This window comes from Paramormyrops kingsleyae, chromosome 9 (genome assembly GCF_048594095.1).
Source record: "Paramormyrops kingsleyae isolate MSU_618 chromosome 9, PKINGS_0.4, whole genome shotgun sequence".
Classification (NCBI taxonomy): domain Eukaryota; kingdom Metazoa; phylum Chordata; class Actinopteri; order Osteoglossiformes; family Mormyridae; genus Paramormyrops; species Paramormyrops kingsleyae.
Genome location: NC_132805.1, coordinates 10,214,129 through 10,232,233, shown reverse-complemented (window position 1 = coordinate 10,232,233; position 18,105 = coordinate 10,214,129). Strand labels below are relative to the sequence as shown.

At 42.6% G+C, this 18,105-nt stretch overlaps 2 protein-coding genes across 2 annotated transcripts; both read left to right on the top strand.

Annotated features, from left to right (window-relative positions):
* Positions 1-6,053: 6,053 nt before the first annotated feature.
* On the top strand, positions 6,054-10,124 carry LOC140592480 (single-strand DNA endonuclease ASTE1-like). Its single transcript, XM_072715889.1, has 4 exons — positions 6,054-7,355; positions 8,987-9,218; positions 9,411-9,603; positions 9,857-10,124. The coding sequence occupies exons 1-4, from the start codon at positions 6,054-6,056 to the stop codon at positions 10,122-10,124; spliced, it is 1,995 nt and encodes a 664-aa protein (XP_072571990.1).
* Positions 10,125-12,217: 2,093 nt separating this feature from the next.
* Positions 12,218-14,571, top strand: LOC111857831 (E3 ubiquitin-protein ligase TRIM39-like). Its single transcript, XM_023839024.2, has one exon. The coding sequence runs from the start codon at positions 12,350-12,352 to the stop codon at positions 13,940-13,942; it is 1,593 nt and encodes a 530-aa protein (XP_023694792.2). The 5' UTR covers positions 12,218-12,349; the 3' UTR covers positions 13,943-14,571.
* Positions 14,572-18,105: the final 3,534 nt, after the last annotated feature.

Here is an 18,105-nt window from a genome sequence, read left to right as displayed (position 1 = left end):
GGACAGAATTTAATATAAACCTAATCCACACACCCATGTTTGTACAGTCAGCCATCGTGCATTCGCACTTCGTGATTTGCGAATGCAGAGATCCCCGAAATTTCTACTGTTTTTTTATTAAATATTTTTAATGTGTGTATGTATTTTTGTTCTCTCTCTCTCTCTTTTTCATGGTTAGAGCACACATAGTATTTTTACAGTACATGTTTCCTTTATGTATTTTATTGAATTATAGTTTGGTTACGTATATGACTTCTGTCAATGTTTTTTTTAAAGGTGATGTATTAAGCTAACTTTTAAATGAAATTAATGTGTTTTGGGAGCATGACTGGGTCATATTTAGGGTTTAAACTATAGAAATAAGCACATATTACCATTTTTAGTGACTCTACCAAACATCCGCAAATCCTCCACATTCGTGACGGGTTCTGGAACCTAACCTCGCGAATGTCTGAGGTCTGACTGTATTCATATCTTTGTGGGGACATTCCATTCATTTCTATTGGAATAACCCTAATCCCAAAAATGACAACCTTAACCACTACCCAGGCCTAAGATTAACCATAAGTAACCAAACAAAATGCATTTTGGTATTTTTAGTTTTTAAAATTGCATTCACAGACACACACATTGTGTTAGTTTATTTTTTTTAATCTCATTTCCTAATATTCCTTTCAGGATGATCTGTCTGTGTACTGTGTCCATTTACATGTTTACACCTCGTGTTTCGTTTCACAATGTATGTTTTCTTGCCGGCAATTTTCATACCTTGCGGGTGTATGCACAAGAGTTTCCCCCCTGGGGTAAATAAATTTACTCCTAACTTTTACATAAAGGCACGATATATCAGCATGTGTCATTGCGTAAAACTTATGTGGCGTTCATTCATACAGTTTTCTCTAGCTAGGCAGACATCCTCTAGTGTGTAGCACTCTCTTCATTTTTTATTGCAAAATAAGCTCCTGTCTTAATTTATTTAAGAAGGTTTGTACTGTAATTTTTAATGTCATTAACAAATAGACCAAAAGAATAACAAAAATACAATACAAGTAAATACTGTAAGAAAATTGTTACATAAAACTATATAAAAGCAAGATTTTAGGTGAAATAAATAAACCTTCCAACACCTGTTACACCAGTTCTGATGCTAAATATATTTCCTAAGCGTCTCAGAACAATTATTACGTCAAAAATAGGCTTGGCAATGAGCAGAAAGGATCTTATCCATTATATACCAGTTATTTTATCTCACATTTGGACACCCACAACAGGGAAGTAGGTAAGGTGCTCATTTGATAGATTTTCTTTGAAAACTTGTTTTCTTGGATTGTAAATGGTAAATGGATCTAATCTTGGGACGTTTTAGAAACAAATATAAGATTATATATATGCCATAATATTTTAATATTTTTTTTACATTTGTTGATAAATTGTTGTTAAGGTTTTCTTGTTGTAATGAAATAAGTTGGGTTAGGTGTATTTGGATAAAAACGTTATCTGTGACTTCATTGCACTGTTATGGCCAGGAATTATATCAAACATTTAATTGTTGTGTAACAACGTTATTGCATTCCCTGGACTATGGGGAGTATATTTGGTTTAAGCACCAGTTTAGTGCAGACTCTTAGCTTGTTAAGACAATAACTTGAAAACTGTTTGATGGATAATTTTCCTAATTTTGCACAGGCACTGTATGGGTGCGGAACTGGAACTACTCTAATTATTCAATTTCAATTACATTTATTAACAGACTCAGGTCCATAGATATACACACAAAACAGAACAGATAAATATGAAAACACATATAAAGAAAATCAAATGACATACAAACATCTCAGCCAATACACCCTCATTCTGGATGCATAACGGGAATCACTCACATTGGGATTTGATAGTGCTAAAATGATACTGTTTGTAGATTAATCCAAACGTTACATAAACGTGAACATCAAACTTCTCAATAGTGGTTTAATCATTGAATAATATCATTTAATATCATTGAATCTGGTAATATTCCATGGATCATAAAACCAGTGAAGCTGAGAGCTAGTAGACGGGCAAGCCTCAAACTGGCATATTTCAAATGCTCAGCATTAATTAGGTTCATGCCACATGTTTTGTTGTTAGGAAGTTTCTGCATGGCATCATACACTTCATGTGTCCTTATAATTATTGATTCATCACTCATATCAGAGTCCTCAACATATGGTTCACTTTTTATACAATTAAGAAGGGAACAATAGTGCTGTCTCCATAATACTGCAATATTATCTTCTCCCGAGATGCCTTCAACAGTGCAAGGAAGAGAAGGTTTACAATTATTCAGGACCCTCACATCTTTCCAAAAGCCAGTAATATTATTACACATCATTTTGTTGGCCACAGAATTAGCCTTCATGGCTTACTCATTTTTAGATATAAACCGTACTTAAATCTTGCATTGGCAAGTTTTTAATGGTCAAACTCCGTGCCTTGCCTTGGTCTTCCAGCCAAGACCCAGAGATTATAAGCTTCACGAGCTTCAGCATGATGTACAGCAACATGCTCCTTCCAACCAGGTCTAATGTTATACGTCCTATTACCCTTATTGTTTGTGAAAAATTTTACCGCCATCAAACAGAGCAGCCACTACATCCTCATACATGCAGCAAAGATCTCTCTCCTCAACCTGACAGTTGACATCCCTACACAAAAAAGCTTCTCTATGCAAATAAATATTACTTAAATATTTATCTGTCTTGCTATAATATGCCGAGAAGTCCTCTTTAGTGACAATAATTGACCAGTCTAATTTTGCAGTGGCAACACCACTGGGAGCAGTGTTATTACCAGCTGTTGATGGCAATTTTTCAACATTTATTGAAAAACCAAAAGGTATATGGTCTCTTAGTGCTAGTCCATATATTCCCTAAAGCTGCATGCCCATCTGCCGCCCAAAAACAATGGTTAGGCCGTGATGAAGTACCCAGGCTTCACTTATGTATGTATAACTGTCTGCGGGCAGCAACACCTTACTTGAAAAAATAAAATTATCATCTCCACAAAAGTGTATCAAATGACTAGCAAATAGAGAGTTACTATCTGTAATATCAGCATTCATGTCCTCCATCACATATACACTGCAGGTGCTATTGTCTTGTATAAAAGCATTAATAAAAGCTAATTATGAGACACATCACCCCAAAACTGAACCAGCGCTGTATAGTTTTATTTCTGAATAATGAAATGCTTTTATTGTGGTTTTAGTTTCAGTTTTGATTCATTCACTTGTTCATTTTCCATACCACTTGTGCATTTAACAATAACAACTTTGCTTAGGTATTCTAGTTTTCAGATGTTACTCAATAGATGTTACTCAATGACAATGAAAAACAATGCAGACCTGGAACGTCATATACAAAATAGCCTAAACTATGTATACAAATCTAAGTCCTAAGTATTTTTTAATACGTACATGATGGCATTCTGTTGCGTAGATTTTTTTAAGAGTAAAACTAAACAAAAATGTGGTATTCAGTAACTTTGCTAATATGGAGCTTTTGTCTCCTCTAATCTAAATAAATTTTTAGATTTTTTTGTCTTTTTCTAGTCTCAGTGCTGAATAAATATTTTTGTGATGTCACAATGCCTCCTCCTGACGTGTCGCTCTCCATCACCCAGCATGACACATCAAGAAAGCCTCTAATCTGTGATGTAATTAAATTCCGATTCTGTCTTTTACACTCTCTCTCTTTCTCTCTCTCTCTCTCTCACACACACACACACACACACACAGGTTAGTAATTACATCCTTGTGGGGCCTCTCCATTCATTTCTATGGGCATAATTTTAATCCCAACATAGCACCCTTAACCCCTACCCAGCCCTAACCTTAACCATAAGTAACCAAACAAAATACAAGACTTTTGACATTTTTACTTTTTTGACTACATTTACAGATCTTTGTAGGGACCTGAAAAATGGTCCCCTCAATATCGAGTAAATCAAATATTTTCCTTAAAAGATTAATCAAAACTGGGGCCGTATACATTCAAAAGAGTAAGATGAAACAAGTAAATGTGGCCTTTTGGGTCACAAACAGTAGAGATATGTCTAAGTGGGACGGATTCACTAATCAAAATTGCCACACCCTGGGCTTTACTAGACTGGACTGATATATCTGATTAAACCAGCTGCGTCTGCTGTAGCGGGCTTAATGTGCGTTTCTTGCAGGAACACAATACCAGCTGACAGGGATTTCAAATGGGAGAACACTTTTGCTCATTTCAGCACATGCACTAGTCCACAAACATTCCAGCTGCTAAAGGTGATACCTCCACCTAGGTTGCATATCTAATTACGGTAATGTCAGGACCAGGGGTGGATTGGTAGGTGGGGGCCCGGGCCCCCCCAGCTACATCGAAGGCCCCCCTCTGACTGCAAAGATGAACTCAGGGCATGCTACTTTTATATCTCTCATTTTTAAATGTATACAGTCTCATTATGGTGGGAGTTATAGCATAAAAATATTTGTTGTGATCCTTAAAACAATTTTGAAATGTAATAGTCTGTAATGTTTTGTAGTCAGACTGTTGTTGAGATATCTATTTAATGAAAAAAGCACGTTTTTGTAATTTACAAGCTACAGCAGTGCATGATGGGTATGATATTTGGAGTACTCGATGTGGGAGAGACTGTGCATGTCCGGCGGTGTTTGTAGCTAATATTGAATTCAACATGTTCAAAAATAAAAGTAGGGTACAAAAGAGGAAAGACAAGAAAAAATATGCAAAGTCTAAACTTCCAGAGTTTAGAGTCGTAATGGCAGAGTGCTCGTTCTGTAAACTCAAATTATTTAAAAACTTAGGAGCACAATGTATGAAGAGATTCTTAAGGAGTCAGCACTATTGTCAATGGAGATTGAGCGAGCAAAGAAGCTGGACCTATCATGAACTGTGGACGACTTCACTGAGCACAAGGCGTGTTGGATGCACTTTAAATAGCCTGTGTGAAGACCTGTGTGTCAGATGTGTTGTAGCAGACTTTATCACAGGCTGTCCATAAATGATTATCTTCAAGATGCAGCAGATGTCGGACAGGCATGCCCTTTAAAACGATGTCTTACCAAGTAATGTTACTGCAGTAGCAGGCATCAGTAACCATAGTTATGGGGATTTAGGTTCAGGCTGTGCTCCTAATTACTTGGCAAATATTTCTAACTGCAGATTTAAAAGGATATAACTGTAAAAAATAATTGGTCTATACTAAAGTGGCCTTTTAACACTAACATGTTTAAAAAGTGACTGTTTTTGTAGCCTAGGCCTACTTGAAAAATAACAAATATTTGAAATACGCAACATAAAATAAACAGTTACATAGATAAATCAATCAATCAGTCAATCATTCAATTTATCAATCATCGGTTGGAGGCTAGTTCTGTTTTGATGTAGCCTATTTATATATAAGCCCAGACCTTCTAGCTTGTTTGTTCGCGTTATTATGACATATGACAAATCATGACAGTGTATGTAGTTTAATGAATCCACATTAGAGTATACATTTTTAAAATTGTCGAACTGTTAAAACAACAGTGTTAATAAGGTTTTGCCAGACCATTGTAATGCGAACATATTTAGGCCTTAGTCGTGAATTTGGAAATGGGGGGTCCATGGTCCATTTTTGCCCCAGGGCCCAGTGTACAGTTGTTCCACCATTTCCTTGAGCAATATAATTAATAGCAGTAAGAAATTAATGGGTTTATGCAAATTACGGAAATAATGCTAATATTTATATCTACAAAGTTCTCCTTAAAATTTATAAGGTTTCGTTTTCATGTAACAGAAACAAAAAGTCAACACTGTACAGCACCTCCACTCTTTCTCAAAATCTATTCATCTGGCAACCATACTATGGTATGTAAGAAGCATGCAAGAATTTCATTGTACTGCATACACATTAAAAAATTTAACCGTGATATAATTGTTTCCTCTCTAATCTATTCTAGACATAGAAAAGGAAAATCTCTGCAATACTTCTGTTTATGACTTTTTTGCACAAAGAATTTCTACATCATCATGGGAGTTCGAGGACTCTACAGTTATGTTATGGGAAAAAAATGTTTTTTTCAGAAGGTGAAGGTTCAAGATACTAAGCTCATTATTGATGGATCAAGTATTCTCTACTATCTGGCTTTCTGGCCCACCTTGGATCTGCAGCATGGGGGGGATTATGATGCCCTTGCTGACACAATTAGAATTTTTTTCAAAGCCCTTTCCATCTGCAAAATAAAACCTTTTGTAGTGTTAGATGGTGGAAAGGATTACTCAGGCAGAAAGTTAGACACTGTCAAGCAGAGAGCCCAGCAAAAGATCAAGAAAGCACATGACATGTCTACTGGAAAAAAGCAGGAGGTTATGCCCCTGCTCATCAGAGAGGTCTTCAAAGAGGTCCTCTCTAGCCTCCAGGTGCCCTTTGTTCAGTGTATGGCTGAAGCTGACAGGGAGGCTGCCTCCCTGGCCAATGAGTGGAGCTGTCCTGTGCTGACGTCAGACAGTGACTTTTTTATCTTTGACCTGAAGGGGGGGTGCCTCCCTGTCAAGGAATTCCAATGGAAAACTGTGACTGAAGGCAGCAAGTACATCCCAGCCCAAATGTATTCTGCTGACCGTTTCTGTGCACACTTCAGGATGAAGAAAGAGCTCCTCCCTCTCTTTGCCACCATGTGTGGGAATGACTGGGTCCAATCTCAGGCCATGGCTGGATTTTTCACTAAGATGAATTTTGCAAAAAAGGTTGGGCTTTCCCAGAATCATCAAAAGATAGATGGCCTATTTCACTGGCTGGCAGGGTTCATAGGTTTGGAGGAAGCCTTGGAGAAGATAGTGAAGATTACTAAAGAGAAAGAAAATGAGGCGAATGTCCGTGACCTGCTCATTTCGGGAATAGCAGAGTACAGGGTCTCTAACAGCAATGTGGCCCCATTCTTTGAGAAGGAAGCTCTGTTGAGCGACATACCAGAAGCCATAAGGATTCTTCCAGATTGGATCTGCATGGACCTGGCCAGAGGGGAGCTGACCGCCCTTCTTATCGATGCACTGGTCCTGGGGAAAGTGATGCTTGGTGTTCAAGTGGAGAACGAGTCGGATCCCAGCAGCCATGATGTCGCCCTACCCATACGAAAGGCTCTGTACGGCCTGCTGCTCCACGAGGGGGAAGAACTGCAGAGACGGCAGGGAGTCAGCCAGGGGACACTGGGCCAGCACAGGTCACCAGGAGGTGAATACTATGTGGAGGAGTTTGGCAGAGAGGGTCTGACACTGACATCAAAACCTGTTACAGTCGTCAGGCCAAAGCAATCACTGCAGAGCCTGATAGAGGTACGATCTCAATACTTTACAGCTTTTCTTTAAAAATATCTATAGTTCTGTGGAAAAGTCTTACCCAGTCAAAGATAATTATATTTAAGTGATCTTCATGTTAGTACTATGATATTTTTTGTCTAAATGTGTTAGCTTAGCAATTTCAGAATTTGCCATTTCCAAAGGTAATCTGTTGTATTTGTTGACTCAAATCATCAGCATATCATGGTTGGCTAATTGATACATCATTAAATGACTTAACTAATTATGTTAATTTATTTACGTGAGCTGATGGTGACATTTAATGAATACATGGAATAGCTGGGGTGCCCCTGGGGAGAGTTTTGGGAACTGAAGTGATGTCATCCATCTAGTCATCCAAAAAGATATCAGTAACTCTTTGAAGAACAGAAGAAAATCTTGTTGTTGTGTCTTTTTTATGTATTATTGTTCATTTACATATATTCTAATTATAACAGATAAATATCTACATATCTAACACATAAATATCTTTAAACATTTTCTTTGACATTTGGACCTTGCAGCTATGCCAGTCACAAGGGAGTCAATGCTTCATACTGATGTTCAAATTCTTTTTATTCATCTTCTTTACACCATGAAAACTATGGACGCGAAACAAATAAAGTTTTTCAGTATCATGCACACGGGCCGCATGGTGGTGCAGTGGTTGGGTGTAGGACCTGTCTGTGTGGAGTTCGCACGCTCTCCCCGTGTTCGCATGGATTTCTGCCGGGGGCTCCGGTTTCCTCCCACGGTCCAAAAGTGTGCAGGGCAGGTTGCTTGACAAGTCTAAATCAGCCCTGTGTGTGCACACCCTGTGGTGTGTTGGTTCCTGCCTGAACCCCTTGTTCCCAGGATAGGCTCCAGTCCCCCCCACAACCCCAGTTAGGGTTAAGTAGTTACAGTGATGGGTGGATGGAGTATCATACACACTCTATAGAGAAAACAAACACATCTTAAATATTTACGTAACAAAAATTATATTTACCGTGATGCCTCTTTGACCAGTCGTAGAATGAGTTGTGGGTTCTCATTAATTATCTATAAATGAATGTCTCTCACGTATTAAGAACTTCCTATTCAAAGCCACGTTGGTCATGTGACTTAATACCTCATCCTTATGATGCAAAATACTTACTTTTTAAACTTTAGAATATGTAGGCAACACCACAAACTGCTTTTAACAGTACATAAAATTAATGCTATTATTTTAACTCTGTTTTAGGAAATTCACTTTAACTAATAGCGTTGTCATGGCAATATAAACACGCTTATCAGCGTCAGCTACACACCTGATATTTTTGCATTTGATACTCGAAGGTCATCTAGCAAAACTGAATTGTTTCCCGTCAACCAGTGTTTAGGTATCCTCAGGGTTCTTTAAGTGGGAGAAAGTTAAGATGATTCCATGGGCCCCTGAGTGATTGGGGCCCTAAACAATTTGGAACATACTTAGATTGATCTGGGTTAGGGGCCCAGTGTGATAGGCTTTCATGGGGCCTAAAATCTCTGGCAGCACTCCTGGGTGACCTGGGAGATCATGCAGCCTGAGCAGAACCAGAGCAGAAAAGCTACAGTCCTGTGAAGATCAGTGTTGAAAGGTGTGGTGCTACTGCACCCTCAAGCAGGAAATGGCTCACGAGAGGCGCTTTGTCCTGCAGGCACCAGGAGAGGAACGCCTCAGTTTCCTCCTGGACACCTTTGGAGTGGAGATATCTGTCCTTGAGGGGGTCCCCCCCTGCATGAAATTGCCTGTGTGTGTCACCTGCTACTGGATGTCCAACTGCAGGCCAAAACCCGAGCTGCTGCACCTGCAAGCGCTGCTGTTGGGGATGGTGTATGGAAAACTCATACAGGATGGTATTAAATAATAATAATAATAATAATAATAATAATAATAATAATAATAATAATAATAATAATAATAATTAAAGTGACATACAGGCCCATTCAAATGCAGTTGTTTTAGGGGTAAATCAGGAGTAAATTTATGGGATTTGAATTCCTAACCTTTTGATGTATGACTGCCTTTTCATACATCATACATTTCAGTTAACACAGAAACTGATGAAGCAGTAAGAGAAAAGTTGGTCAGAAAGCAGAGCAGTATGCGGATCAACTGGGAGCAAAGGGGGCCAAACTGGACAGCGACCCACCTCTACAACCAGTGGCAGTCCTGTATGAGGAGCAGCTTCCATCTCAACCAGCTGCTGTGCTGTCCTCTGCCCAAGCCTACGTGTTCCCAGTTCAGTACCTTCATCTCATCTCTGTCCCTCTCACCCTCCTTACCGAGCGTCAAAAATCAATGGCCTTTCATTTTCCTTCTGTATCCAACCCAGTGTCATCAGGATGAGCTTTTCTGCATCACAATCAGACACCAATATGGTGTCTTAATTCTAGACCTCATGACATAATTTCCTGACATCAGTCTGCTCGCTGTGGGGTGAGGGCTTGGTTGTGGGATCTGTCTCACACACGTTGTCGCTCCTGGATCACAGGCTGTACAGCGGGACGCTGGTGCATGGGGTGGTGAGGCAGCTGAGTGAAGGACAGACGCCAGAGTCACTGCTGGAGGGACTGCCTTCACTTGAGAAGTTCTTCAGTGACCTCCAGGGGGCAGTGCTGAGTAATGAGAAGACGACAAGAAAACAAGATCGAGGGCAGCAGCAACCCGAAGGAGGACCTGCAAACGATGTGACACTCAACAACAGGTTTTCAGTGTTAGGCCTCAATAATGACTATGATGAGGAAGAAAGTCAACAGTAGTCTTGATGCTAAGAAGTAAAAAATATTAGAGGTGCCTGAAGAAAGCAGGGCTGTAATTAGCACACATTCCTGTATTCAGATTATTTAACTTTTTTTGTCTGATAGGATTCAGATGACATGGCAAGAGATTAGTTAGTGCTACAGCAATAAATTATTGTAACCTACAAGTCAGGGTCATATTTAATTTTTTCTGCTATGCCCCTTACATTCAGTCTGGTCTGGTTTCCTAATTGCAATGAATAATCTGACCAATTCTACCTGGATTGGCTTCACTGGGATTTACTCCTGTCTGGCACAACACTGCCCCCTAGTAGCTGACTGGAATATTTCCCTCCCAGTAGTATGAATGTTGGCCAGACCGGATCCTGTCTTATTTTGACACATTTTTCAAGGGCATTAAAACACTGATATTCCCTTAGAAACAGGATTTAAAAGAACATCCTCTGTGGTCTAACAAAAGGACAGAAACCCCCTTTCAGAATCATCAGTAAAATGCTGAACCATTCTTATCTGAAAAGTGAAACATTAATTCTGGGTTAGTCTCATGACCCACAAAGACACTAAATGGGTCCAACACAAGTCAGACCGACAAATCCAGCACATCACATAGTGCGTTTTTCTATTGAGGTCATGCAGATAGAGGTCATTACAAAGTTTACCAAAAGGGGGTGCTGTGATGGCAGTGTGACTGGCAGACGTTGCTGCTGCTGGTTCACATGTCTGACCCACACTCTTCTCAGCTTCCTCATTCAGTTATCAGCTTCTCACCCCCCTCCCCTCCCCAGATCTTAGGATGAAGACATCGCTGAAAGAAACTGTAATTTCTGTAATTCATTTAACCGAAATTCTTCATTAATCACATGAAATAAGCTTAACATTTACACATTTTTGTTTATTATTCAGCAGATGCTTTTGTCCAAAGTTACACATAAGTGAGGCAAGTCGCACATCAGCTGCAATATTTCAGGCCCTGAACACTGTGCCAAACACCACAATAGTGGGCTGGCCTGTGACAGGCCCTGAACACTGTGCCAAACACCACAATAGTGTGCTGGCCTGTGACAGGCCCTGAACACTGTGCCAAACACCACAATAGTGTGCTGGCCTGTGACAGGCCCTGAACACTGTGCCAAACACCACAATAGTGGGCTGGCCTGTGACAGGCCCTGAACACTGTGCCAAACACCACAATAGTGGGCTGGCCTGTGACAGGCCCTGAACACTGTGCCAAACACCACAATAGTGGGCTGGCCTGTGACAGGCCCTGAACACTGTGCCAAACACCACAATAGTGGGCTGGCCTGTGACAGGCCCTGAACACTGTGCCAAACACCACAATAGTGGGCTGGCCTGTGACAGGCCCTGAACACTGTGCCAAACACCACAATAGTGTGCTGGCCTGTGACAGGCCCTGAACACTGTGCCAAACACCACAATAGTGGGCTGGCCTGTGACAGGCCCTGAACACTGTGCCAAACACCACAATAGTGGGCTGGCCTGTGACAGGCCCTGAACACTGTGCCAAACACCACAATAGTGGGCTGGCCTGTGACAGGCCCTGAACACTGTGCCAAACACCACAATAGTGGGCTGGCCTGTGACAGGCCCTGCTAAACACGAGCGCTGTTACTATACACACATGTACAATTAACACGAAAAGATCCAAAGTGCTTTAACTTTTTTAGTTTGTTGTCATTCTTTAGGGATTTTCTTTGTTTTTAATCTCTTGTCCTCTGGCCTTTTTCTTTTTTGAGCCATAATTCATATGTCCTTGTACAGAACATCTAAGATCTGAGCACCTTCTTTATATGTGCCATGGAATAATTGTAAGTTTCACATCTTGGGGCAATTTCCTGCTTGTATAATCATGCATTCAATAAACTATATTAACATTTGAATGTTTGACAGTTCATCTTGTCTGCTTGTTATATGCACTAACAGCACAGTGGTCATGAGGAAATGCACTGGTGGTGAGTTAGGTGTGGTATCTCTGAAAGGACGTCTTCCTATTAGACTGGGCAGCACCATATAAGGAAACAAAACGCCACCCTTCTCAGCGAACTAGTTGCTAAACCGCTGTTGCAAATGTGACACTGTGCTAACACTAAAGCCTGAGAATACTCTCAAGAGGCAGCATGAAGGAGAGGCAGACTTTGCCCGATCCTCCATGTTGAGAAATTTCTGAGAGCAGGGACCTTGAAAGCCTAACGCCAACCTGCTGGAAGATGTCATCAGCTGTGTCGGACCTGGAGGCTGAGCTGAAGTGTGCCATCTGCCTGAGCATCTATAGGCAGCCCGTCCAGCTGGGCTGTGGACACAACCTCTGTGGCTGCTGCCTGGAACGCTTGCGGGGGGGACGGGACAGCTATTCCTGCCCCGAGTGCCGGGCCGTCTTCTCCTGCCGCCTGGCTCCGCAGAGGAATCTCAAGCTGGCCAACATTGTGGAATGCTTCTGTGCCTCAAGGATGTCCACGCAGTCCACAGATATCCAGCACGAATGCTTGCTTTTGGAAAAAGGTAGCGATGGCAAGTCAGAAGAGGAGGTTCCACCTACAGTCACGGGGTGCGCAGAACACAAGGAACCCTGGGAATTTTTCTGCTGCCAGCATAAGGTCTGCCTCTGTCGGTCGTGCTGGGAAAAGCACCGTGAGCACAGTTGGCAGCCTCTGGAAAAGGCGGCAGCAGACAGGAGGGCTACGCTGCTAGAGGAAGCTGGGAGGCTGGAGCAGGCCCAGGCCCTGCTGCAGGACACAGTGGACTGGCTCCAGGGTGCACAGGCCCAGCTGAGAGCGGACCGGGCCAGGCTGAGGGAGCAGGTATCAGGACTTTTCACCAGCATCCGGGAAATACTCACAACCGAGGAACATGGAATTCTGGACTCCATTGAGGCCGAAGAGAGAATGGAGGATTCCCGGCTGGCGGACCGTGTGGGAGAGATGAGCAGCAAAAGGGACGCTTCCCAGCAGCTTCTCGCTGAGGCACGAGCGCTGGCCCGAGTGGAGCTGCCGCACTGGCAGTTCATCACCTTGTATCACGAGACCTTGGACAGGCTGCAGAAGGCCGACGTCCACGTGCGGAGCATCACCGTGCAGAAGCGAGAACTGGACAGGCCTTCCGTCAGCCACGTGGGAAAGGAGTCCCAGCTTCTGGTGAGGAGGATTGGCAAGATGATCCGAGACAGGACCAGCCAAAGCCAGGAGCTGCTGCTGAAGTGGAGCCCCTCGGCCAGAACGCCTGCCCCGAGACAGAGGTCACAGACTATCCCGACTCCCGCAGAAGTAAACACGTCCAGGCTGACCCTGGATCCGAACACCGCCCACTGCAACCTGAGCCTGTCTAGCGATCTCCGCTCTGCGGAGTGGGTGGAGCAGAGGCGGCCATGCCCTGCCCACCCTGAGCGATTCAGGCTGCACCCACAGGTCCTCTGCTCCCAGGGATTTACCTCCGGGCAGCACTCCTGGGAGGTGACCCTGACAGGGACACGCCGCTGGGAGGTGGGGGCCACTTGTAAAGGGCCCGGTCCTTCCTGGGTAGACTCCTGCATCGCCTGGGCTCTGCGCTGGGATGGCCGGAGGCTGCAGGCATTTGAGGGCAATACACGTCACTCCAGCCCCCTGCTGCACTCCATGCAGCAGGCCCCGGGAAGGATCAGGGTTTGCCTGGACTGTGAGGGAAGCATGCTCTCGTTCTTTGCCATCGCTGATGAATCTGCCCCTGGGAAGGATATTAGGAATCTGCTGCATACATTCCACATTAAAGCGCAAGGTCCAGTCTTCCCGGGATTCTACCTGGAACAGTCCAAGGTGAACATTGTGTAGTGCTGCCTCCTTAGAACTTGGCCGGACGTTGCCACGGTGACGGGAGGGAACATGCTGAGCATCAGCATTGCTCTGGATGGGGTGTCAGAGCAGCAAGTGAAGCTGTGTGACACGGGGCTGGGCCAGCAGTAGGAGAAGTTATCAGAAAAAAGAAAAACTAAATCAGGAAGCCAGCATGGTGAGAGGAAAACAAAACTGAATTGATCTTGGGGCTGGATTTCTTGGGAAGTAACCGAATGACCCAAAGTGGACTGGCATCAACACCAGGGTCTGGGCTACTTCAAGAAAGGTAGAAGAGAAAATACCAATATTTACTAGACTCAGAATGAGGGAATCATTACAGGAATTCCAGGTTAGCTGGCTGTCCGTCCTGAGAAGCCCACTGACCCTGTGCTGTCCATCCCCCAGCTGGGTTATAATGTAGTTAAGAAAAGTAAGTTATTACTAAAGATATTACTAATCAAGGTATTAAAACATCATTCTACTAGCACATAAAGAATGTTATCCTTGTTCAGAAGCACAACATCAATTATATACTTGATAATGTTGGTTATACAGTATTTTTTTAAAGCAGATTCATAAAACAAATTATCCCCCCCCCCAAATTAAGAATAAATGATCACACCAATGGTGCTTTTACTTTTCATTGTTTCTTAAAGTTCCGAGAACGTGAGATAGTCATTGAAAAATGCCTTTACTCCACTCCCATGTAAACTGTGGTTTCATACACCAGTTGTGCCTCAGATCAAAACACAGGAAGTAGGTGGGGTGGTTTCAGTTCTGCAGTATAAAAATATCATGAGCTACGAGGAGCCTGCATGCAGGCCAGGTCCCTAATACAGAGTATGTACGGTAAATGTAGACACTTGAATTTATTCTGCATATGCACAGTACTGTGCAAATGTCTTAGGCGGCTAAAGAAAATAATTTAAATGAATGTCACATTGTTATAAAACAATGCTATTATGCCTGTCATAGTGTGTTAGCTTAGCCCTTTCAAATCCTCTGCTAAAATCACTCCATTATTGGCAGGAACCATCCAACGCACCCATGTACTTTTTGATTCGACCACTAGCACAACTCACATGGCTAATCAATATCTCATTGATTTTTAACTAATTAAATTAATGAATTAAATAAGCTGGTGGTGAAATTTAACAAACACATGGAATGGCTGGGGTGCCCCTGAGGGGAGGTTTGGGAACTGAAGCGGTGTTCATCTAGCCGTCCAACTAGATATCAGTAACTTCTTGGAAGAAAGTCGCACTAGTTTTTATTGTTATTCTTAATTAGCATATATTGATATGTTAAATTGTTTTTTTTTCTAAGGAAATGCTGCGGTACTTCTGCATAGAACTATATGAAAGAGGAAGCATCTCTGCTGTTGAATGATTTGATGTCTCAGTTTCATCAATAATATCAAAAGCACAATCAAGGTTTTGATGCTAGTTTCAGTTCACGTTTCCCTCGGGCAGCTTATCTTCTGAGTTTCCCAACCCTACAACAGTATTTCTCAATCGAGTCCTCCGGGGTCCCCAGACAGTCCACATTTATGCACATTTATCCCATCCAATCAAGAACCTGGTACAGTTTAGGGAGCTGGGAGGGAGCAAAAATGTGGACTGGGTGGGGGGTCCCCGAGGACTGGGTTAGGAAACACTGCTCTGCAAAACTGAACTAGAGTCAGTCAAATACTCTTTGATTCCGACTCAAAGAGCAGAAATGCAGTTTCATACACCCACACTCCACAGTCTTCCTTCTCATATTGATAAAAGACGTGAGGTGACACCAGAGACAGCCATTGCCTCTTAAATTCAGCTGCTTCTTCTACTGACAAAAAACGATTTGTTGTCTGTAGATAACCCATGAGCAGAATGAAACGTCAGTTTCTCTTTGTAGTATCATGACCTGGAATAGCATCTTCTTATGCTCTATGCTCACTGCTGGCATTCATGTTATTTAGGATTTAAAAGGCTTCAGACTGTAAAGAGTATTTCTTAGAATCTTGCGTATAGCTCAGAAAGAGGGGGCAGGGTGAAGCCGCATGACAAGCCCACAGTCACTTCCCTGCTGTGTCATTCTCATTATCATACTATCAGGGATCTCACCCCCCATCCATGTTTACACCCACACCACACATTTTCAAACCTCCCATTACACCACCGCCATTTCCAGCCCCAATTACATTCTCTCTCTCTCTCTCTCTCTCTCTCGTCACATGTCCCTGTTCATGCCCCTTCTTATAGCAGGTCTTTCGCTGCTTTTCCCTATACTAAACTAGTATTAGACTGGTATTAACATTAATGAGTCATTTATGATTCATTTAGAATAATGCTTTTTGTGAAAGAATGCTTTGTAATCATGGCAAATATTAGACTACTTTACATTGACTTATTTAATAGACATTTTTGTCCACTGTCATCTAATTCACAAATCATGGTCAGTCTCTGGGGTATTTGGGGGTTAATGGCGCCCAAAGGCTCAATGGTGGGACCACTCTGCCAACAAGGGGATCTGAACCAGCAACCTCCTGATCACAGGCATGGATCCCCTAGCCACAGAGCCACATAGCGCCTTTACACATTAAGTGCCCGATATGGCCAACAGTCAGTGTCCTTCCGGTTGAATTGTATCTGTCTTCTTACTCATTTCGTTACATTCATAATTTTTCCATGAAATGCTTTGACGGTGTTTTTATGGACTGACTTCGCTACTTCATTCACAAATGCCACGACGGTAATAATGTATGAATGCCATCTTAATGAAAAAGATCTTAATGCAGGTGAATTTCCTGCTATAGAAAAAATCATCAAGAAGACAGTTCTTACAGAAAATATTTGCATTGTCAGCAGTCTGTGGGGGAGAAAAGAAAAGAAAAAAATATTACCCTGGCCAGTAGATAAAAAGTGATGACAAAGATATTTCCACCTAGGAACTATGTGGCATTATAGGAATTCAAGGACTATACAGTTACATTGAGGCAAATAGACATTTTTTTGATATCAAGATACCAAGCACTGTACACATGATAGATATCACTACCAGACACCACTGGCTTTCTCGTCTCACTTGGATCTACAGCCCAAGGGACATTATGATGCCTTCATTGTCATTTTGGGGGCCATTTTCCAGGCCATGTCTGCAAAATGTGTCCCTTTGTGGTGCTGGATGGCAGAATGGATTACTCGGGCGAAAAGTTCAAAACCATCCTTAAGCGAGAACAGCGAACAACTGGGCATGGATGGATTTTTAACTAGGATAAATTTCACAAAAGAGACTGGGCATTCCCAGAAGTATCAACAGAGAGATGACCTACTCCACTGGCTGGCAGGGGTCAGGGGTTTGGAGGAAGCCTTGGAGGAGATAGTGAGGATTACAAAAGGCAAGAACTCTGAGCCAATTATCCGTGACCTTCTTTCTTCTGCAATGTGGATCCATTCTGTGCAAAGGGAGCTCTGCTGACCAGAATCCAACAGGATTCTTCTGAAGCAGGTCCTCCTGATGATCCAAGGGTTACTGCCTGGGTTTATAAGCCATGTGCTGTTGGTGCAGAAGGTGAGAGTACAGGTGGAGAGCTGGAGACAGCCCAGTAGTTGTGATGTCTGCCTTCCCATGCAGCAGGTTCTGCTTGGCCTTCTGCTCCATGAAAGGCTGAGGGGCACAGCAGGCAGGCTCTGAATCTGAGCGGCAAGCCCATCGCAGCTGTCCTGCAGGAGTTCTCTCTACAGCAGTGTGTTCCAACCCGGTCCTCGGAGACCTCCAGATGGTCCAAGTTTTAGTTCCTTCTAAACTTTATGCTAGACACTCCACATTCTTGGTCCATGGATGGCTTGGGGATCCCTGAGGACTGGGTTGGGAGACACTGCTCTACATAGTCTGAATGAGATAATCACCCCCCCCCATCCCACAGTTCTGACAATTAAGTACTCTGTTTTAAATGTTCAACATTACAAAAAGTATGGCCACTTGGAGTTATTTTAACCCCTTTTGTCTCCAGAAATGTCTGATGAGTTCTGCCTTCAGAGAAGCTATTACACTATCCTAGTTGTGCTGACTATGTTTGAGTTTTATTTTTGTACCTTTGGGTTTCTGTTAGTGTTAATGAGTCTGACGATTCCCCTCTGATCTCTCTCTGTTTTCAGCCACAAAACTGCCCCTGACTG